The 6,609-nt window shown below is 42.7% G+C and overlaps 2 protein-coding genes across 3 annotated transcripts; both read right to left on the bottom strand.

Moving 5' to 3' along the window:
* Nucleotides 1-72: 72 nt before the first annotated feature.
* Nucleotides 73-1,686, bottom strand: grem1a (gremlin 1a, DAN family BMP antagonist). The gene is made up of 2 exons (XM_076037720.1): nt 1,553-1,686; nt 73-1,377 (listed from the first exon to the last, which is right to left on the bottom strand). Exon 2 carries the CDS (start codon nt 1,370-1,372, stop codon nt 794-796), a length of 579 nt encoding a protein of 192 aa, XP_075893835.1. The 5' UTR covers nt 1,373-1,377; nt 1,553-1,686; the 3' UTR covers nt 73-793.
* Nucleotides 1,687-2,797: 1,111 nt separating this feature from the next.
* On the bottom strand, nt 2,798-5,937 carry scg5 (secretogranin V). 2 transcript variants are annotated; one of them, XM_076037760.1, is made up of 6 exons: nt 5,879-5,937; nt 5,241-5,466; nt 4,565-4,714; nt 4,355-4,467; nt 3,878-3,931; nt 2,798-3,727 (listed from the first exon to the last, which is right to left on the bottom strand). In XM_076037760.1, exons 1-6 carry the CDS (start codon nt 5,879-5,881, stop codon nt 3,587-3,589), a joined length of 687 nt encoding a protein of 228 aa, XP_075893875.1. In that variant the 5' UTR covers nt 5,882-5,937; the 3' UTR covers nt 2,798-3,586. The 2 variants fall into 2 exon arrangements, with proteins under 2 accessions (XP_075893875.1, XP_075893874.1); XM_076037759.1 differs by lacking the exon at nt 5,879-5,937 and having other exon boundaries at nt 5,241-5,646.
* Between the last annotated feature and the right edge of the window lie 672 nt (nt 5,938-6,609).

Here is a 6,609-nt window from a genome sequence, read left to right as displayed (position 1 = left end):
ATGTTCATGGTGACTTTGTTCACAAAGCGGCAGTTTTAATCCGCTACATTAAAACATACAGAAAAGTTGAGGTTTAAAAATATATTATGTGCAATATTTTTCTTTTTTTTTTTTTTTTTTAGAAATAGCTTGACGTGTGTGTAGTTTATTACTTTACAGTTACGTTTTTGCATTGATCCTGACATTACAAATGTAATCATTTTAATATCTTCCGCAAATAAATTCAGTAATCAGAATATTTATCATGGCATTTCTTGGAAATTTCTTTACAAGTGTAAAAAAAAAAAAAAAAAACTGTTTGTGGTAACATTTGTGATGCTCCATTCTGAATAAAGAAGGAAAGAAAGAAAGAAAGAAAGAAAGAAAGAAAGAAAAAGAAAGAAAGAAGTGGTATTCATCAGTGCAGGTCATTCAGACAAGGTATATTACATCCCACACAGTGGAAATAAATATCTTCTTCCTATAGAGCTCTACTTTTGCACGTGCAGCTTTATGGCAGAAACACAATGTCACTGGCAACAATCACGTCATCTATCTCAACTTCCTCAACTGATGGAACGTCTCTGTACCTGACTGCCTTGATAGTTCACAGATGAGAAGGCGACACCCGACTCAACGCTGTGACACACTAGTAAATTACAATGATGATGATGATGATGATGATAACAACAATAATAATAAATCCCAGTTTTACAGGATGGAGTCCTTTAAGAACAAAAAAGAAAAATTGTCCTTTGGGAAACCAATGACGCGGTGAATGGACGTATGCACGGGTAAGGTATGGAAAGCGCGTCTAATCCGCATCTATCGTCGTGCAGCGGCACTGCTTGACGCGCTGCACCCGCTTCCTCCTGGTGCTCGGCGTCTGGCCCGGGCAGAAGAGGGTGTAGGTGACGGTGCTGAAGGTCTTGGGCTTGCAGGCCGAGCACGACTGGAAGACGCCGCCGTCCTGGTACGTGTGCCGGGGGATGTAGAAGGAGTTGCACTGGCCGTAGCAGAAGCGGTTGATGATGACGCGGCTGAGGCAGCCTTCCTCGTGGATGGTCTGCTTGAGCGGCTGCGTCTTGCACCAGTCCAGCCGCAGGTAGCGGCGCTCCGTGACGTGCAGCGCCTCCTGGCTGGACTCCAGCACCTCGTCCGCGGAGCCCGCGGCGGCGGCGACGGCGACGGTCCCCGTGCCGCGGGACACGAAGCCGCCGAGGGCCGGCGGCTGACACCTGTCCGAGTTGTCGTCCGAGTTGGACTTGTAGGGGTGCGGGAAGGCGCCCTGGTAGGCGTCCGCCTCGGCGGCGCTCCGGGACGAGGCGAGCAGCGCCAGAAGCGCCGCGGACGCCAGGAGGAGGAGGGGGTTCGCCGGCCGCGTTCGCGTCATTGCAGCTGAATTCGAGGAGAGGAAGACGGGTCGTGTGAGGGGTTTGAGTGACACGTGCGAGGATTTTCGCGCCTCGTTCACGCGCTACGTGCTAAGCGGCAGGCATGCAGTGGACATATAGCTGTCTCTCTCTTTTCTTTCCTTTCCTAGAAGTTTGAAGATGAAATAAATAATATCTACCTTTTTTTTCTTTGTGAACTCCTTGAAACCTTGAAAGACACGTTGATGCTGTCAGCCACCTTCCTGTAACGTGCTCCTCCTCCTTCACGTCCCTTGTCTCGTGTTGGAGGCTTTTCTAAACTCTGAGGGTTTTTCTTCAGCTTCTACCTTTCAGCCGAACACGCCCTCTCTCCCAAAAGTCCCGAATCTACGGGAATGCCTGTTTCCGCCACAGCAACCTCTCCTCAATAAAAAAAATACACACTATCTCAATGTACTGAGAAACCTTAATGAATGATAATAATGACGAACTGGATTTATATACGGGTTCTCCGGCTTCCTCCCACACTCCAAAAACATGCATGTGAGGTCAATTGAACACTCTAAATTGTCCGTAGGTGTGCATGTGAGTGTGAATGGTTGTTTGTCTCTATGTGGCCCCTGCGATGAACTGGCGACTTGTCCAGGGTGTCGCCCTGCCTTCGCCCTAAGACAGCTGGGAGAGGCTCCAGCAGACCCCCGTGACCCTGAATAGGAATAAGCGGGTATACAAGATGAATGAATGAATGGATTTATATAGCACTTTTCTGGGGACTCAAAGCACTTTACATTGAACCCATCATTCATTCACACCACATTGACACTGGTGGTGGTAAGCTACATGTTTTGCCACAGCTGCCCTGGTTCAGAGTGATGGAAGCATTGGCAGCCAATATGTGTGAAAAGGCCCCTCCGACCACTACTGCCACTGCCACCCAACATTCACTCACATTCACTCGAGGGAATGTGGGTCGCCCGAGGAGACGACAATCTGGGATGGAGTGCGATTTGAACCGCCAACCTTTCGGTCATTGGACAGCCTGCTCTACCTACTGACTTCTCATCTTAAAACTGTTGTCCCTATTGTCTCAAAGATTAGGTACTTTGTCCAAACAATGACTTGATGTCTCCAAATAATAATAATAACATTTCTAGAAATGTTCATCTGTATCAAAAAAATAATGTAATGTTTCCTAAATAGTCTTTTATTTCGATAAGCCAGTGAAGTGTCAGGGTGTGACTTTTCTGAGATACACTCACTCTGAGAGTTTCTCATTTTTTAAGACACAAAGTCAGTATTTTTGAAATATACAATGCCATCAGTTTGTGTTTGAGAGAATCAGTCATTTTAAGAAATGTTCTCTTTTCTCTGACTCTGGTAATCCCTTCCATGCAAATCTTGACTTTTCTTTCTGGGAATTGAGAGGGAAAAAGTCAGACACTGTCCTTTGTCAATGCAGATAAACAATTTATTTGACTTTACAGGAAAATAAAGTATAGCGTGACTCAAAATGTTGTGACAAGATTTCAGTGCTGCCTTTCGAGACTCTTATTACTGCAGAATGACGACGTGAACACATACCGGTTTAAACTGCCTTACAACAGAAAGGCAAAACTAGACTAATTATAGCGTCTGTTGGTTTGTTGCTGAACACTCTTAGCTGTTAAAGTGGTTGAAAAATGAGATATAAAACCAAAAGCCCCATTAATCAGAGTGAGTGTGTCTGTACAATCAAGAGTTCTGACGTTCTGAATTGAAGCTTCCCTCAACCAATATCACTTTATACATCATGTTATGATACAGTTTAAGATATAATGAACACCTTCAGACAAGATCTTCAAAGAAAAAACAATCAACCCCAGATGCTGTAGTTTAGAATTTGAAATAAAATTTGTGAAATTTTGAGGATATTATAGTGATTTGTGCCTTAAAGGTACAATTCACCCAAAAATGAAATTGCACTCATTTACTGCTCACCATTTTGTGGATTTAGGCTATGATGACATTTTTCTAATTCCAAAAGTGGTGAGTAAAAATTAAGTTGGATGGGATAACTCTGTGTCTAATTTAATCATTGGGGCCAATTCATACAGTGGGTCTCAAATTCATAAACAACCAGACAGACTTTTACGTTAAAGTCGCAAGTCTTTTTTTTTTTTTTTTTTTTTTTTCTTTTTTTACTCAGTGTGGTTAAAACTTTGATCTGAGGTGTACTGCAGTATAAATGAGTGTGATTAGGTTGTGGATTTGCTGGCAGCAGCAGCAGCAGCAGAAGTTGACGCTTCATCCTCCTCTTCTTCCTCGGAGAAGTTAGGAACAGATTTTTTGGCCACCACCTTGTCCAGCCTCTGGCCCATCAAGTAGGGGTTGACACTCTGTTGGAGGGGAGAGGAAACATGAATTTGCTACAGACACAGCTACACTGACACTGATTGAACCAAAGAAAAAGGTTGGGAATAATGTAAGAAAATGATTTCATTATACATTCATTTCATTTGGAAACCAAAGAAAATAAAACGCTGTACCCTTTGTCTTCTTTTTGGTACCCCTTTTAGTTTTTGGTACAGGAGCTCCTTGTTCTGAAATAAAAAAATAAAGGGGGAAAAAAACAAAGTTTTAAGGCATCAAAGCTTAAATACTCAGATTTATTGTTTCTATTTTATATACATATGTGAAAAAAAAATCACCTAAACGCAGAATAAACAGTTGAATTTCTTTAATTGGGCCAAACTAAATTTGGCGAAAATGGAAATGAATATATTTTTTCATATTACTGCTGCGCCCTCTGTCTCAGGTATTCTGTTAAAGCACGCGTCCTTGATAAAGCATAAAGCAAATTGCTGACCCAGCTGTCGCCAAATGCGAGTCCTTGCTGTTTTTCTTGGTAGCACATGATTGGATTTAACACCCCAGGGGACTGTCCAGGCAGAACAAGTCACCTGCAGTTCTTTGTGCTCAGAATAGGCCTTTCCTCTCTCTCGTTACAGCAACATTGCACTCACCCACTTGGCCAGGGCCGGATAGTCGTGTTCTGGGTCAAACAGGTGCTGGTGCTTCTGGAACTCTTTGCTGAACTCAGCTGTGTCCGGGGCGTTTTCCAAGCAGCCGTCCGCTGCTGCACACAGGAGCAGAGGAGCCCACATAAATAACGACATTGATAATCACCCTGAACATCAGAAGTTGTTTGTGTGTTTTTGAAGCCGAGTGTGTACCCGTCTTTCCCAGAGGACAGGGGTTGGGAGGGTCTGGGTATCCGTGGTCATCACTCAGCTCTTTGGGAACGTTGTCGCCTGTCAACTCAGCCACTATGTTGGGGATGTTGCCAAAAGGGCCCAGGTGCTGCAGGCCTTCGTGGGCACCCCCTTGTGGGGGGAAAAAGATATTACCACAACAGTCGTGATACGTCATGTTGAAACTGGCATTTGATTAGTATTCCATTTTTAAAAATATATTATTTAGTTTGGCCACATTTTGACGTGCCAAAATAATTTCTTACCACAAATTTCTTTTTTTTGCTTATTACTACTAGGTATCTATTTCGTCTTGCTTTTTATATATTGCCAGGTTGTGCTGATGTTTTTTTGAGGGGATGGATCATTTATTTTTTTTTAACTAAGTAATTTTACTTTGAAACTATTACTTCTATGTGCAAAATAAACTAAACTGACTGAATCTGAATAATATTGAAAAATAAATAAATAAATTACTGAGGCTGTTTTGAGAGGTCTATTAAACATACAGGTAGGATGTTTACTAAATGGTATATGATATAGACACACTTTTATACAAAACATAAGACGCATTTAACATTTTTTATTTTTTTTTTGCATTTTTTTTTGCATTTTTTTTTTGTTGCATTTTTCATGTCTGCAGCAGTTTCCTACTTACCCTGAATGCTTTGAGGTCCGACAATGTTGGTGGCCTGATGCGCGGGATACTCCACCCGGGGACGTGCGATGCCCAGCTGTTCCATTACGCCGTGCAGCAGCCGCTGGATGTCGGCCTCGGATACCTGGTCGGCCGTGCGGAGGCTCCGGGCTGGAGCCCTGCCGAGCTGCGTGCAAAGGAGCAGGCCGAGGAGCGACAACCGCGCAGCCGAGCCCATGTCTGTCGTCTGAGCGGGGATAAACACAGTGGGTTGTTGTGGTGCACAAATGATGATCAGGCGTGTAATCGTGAGCAAACACAGATGCACGCGTTCCTGCGAGGCGTCTTCTGTTTGGCAAAAACATCCTTTGATGCACGAATGAATGATTTTATCGGCTAAAAATTCAGTCATACGATTATAGACTACGATATTCTATATAATTATAAATAAAAAAATATATATCCCTCGTGCGACACACTGCCGATGTGAATCGACGTTACGGCAATGAGGACCAAGAAAGATAAAAAATATATATATATTGTTTCCACAAAACACTAAGCTGGACTAATATTAGCTGGAATGTGTGTTATTTTGATTTAAGAAAGAATGATAAATCATCCAAAAATAAGAGATCGGTCAATTTTCTTCCCCCCCTTACCATGTCAGCGATGATCGTTGCACCTGCTGACTGCGCGAGACCGTCTGGCACGAAACTCTGTCAGGCTAATTAGAATGGAATCATTACTTCCTGTTTTCAAAATAAAACCATTCCATAGCAACACGAATTATTGTTTTTAAAATTGTTTATAGTGTAATCTTGACAAATTTTAAATATTTTTTTTATTTTTATCGGATAGAGGTGTTTTTCCCTCCCTCAGTCATAGCAGTTGTACTTAATGTTTAGGCTCTCTCGCTGCCTTTATTTTAAAAGACGGATTAAATCTATTTCCTGAGTTGTGGTCGCTGTCATTATGTAACCAACCGCGCTGGATGCGACCACCCTTTACTTCACGGTTCAGATGTTGTTGCTTGGAGACCGAAATGACCCCTCCTCATATTCTTCTCCCATTACTGTGTGGTGCATCACCGAGGGGGGGGGGAGGAGAGGAGGTGACATCACCCTATACGCGCATATACAAAAAACCAAAAACAACAACAACCCAATAATAATAATAAGAAGAAAAAGATCAAAGAAATCAAACGGCCTAAACAGACAATTGAAAAAGACACTTTTGGGCAACTGTATGAGGCATAAAACATTATTATTAATATACTTTTAATTTAATTTATTATGTATTGCTGGAGGAAGCTGGAGAAGAACCCACGCAGACACAAAGAGAAAAAGCGAAGCACAGAAGGGTCCCAGACCCGGAAATGAACCCAGAACCG

This window comes from Nelusetta ayraudi, unplaced genomic scaffold, assembly GCF_046127955.1.
Source record: "Nelusetta ayraudi isolate G7.1 ecotype Tasmania unplaced genomic scaffold, CSIRO-AGI_Nayr_v1 ptg000052l, whole genome shotgun sequence".
NCBI classification, from domain to species: domain Eukaryota; kingdom Metazoa; phylum Chordata; class Actinopteri; order Tetraodontiformes; family Monacanthidae; genus Nelusetta; species Nelusetta ayraudi.
Note: the sequence above shows the minus strand (reverse complement) of the source record. Positions and strands in the feature narration are given on the sequence as shown.

Bases quoted from the DNA above. Each gene is read 5' to 3' on its own strand.
- grem1a (XM_076037720.1), bottom strand. From the start codon at position 1,372: ATGACGCGAACGCGGCCGGCGAACCCCCTCCTCCTCCTGGCGTCCGCG.
- scg5 (XM_076037759.1), bottom strand. From the start codon at position 5,631: ATGACTGAATTTTTAGCCGATAAAATCATTCATTCGTGCATCAAAGGA. The intron at 4,715-5,240 runs GTAAGTAGGAAA...TCCCCCCACAAG, and splicing joins CGGACCTCAAAGCATTCAGG to GGGGTGCCCACGAAGGCCTG. The intron at 3,728-3,877 runs GTACAGCGTTTT...CCCCTCCAACAG, and splicing joins TACCAAAAAGAAGACAAAGG to AGTGTCAACCCCTACTTGAT.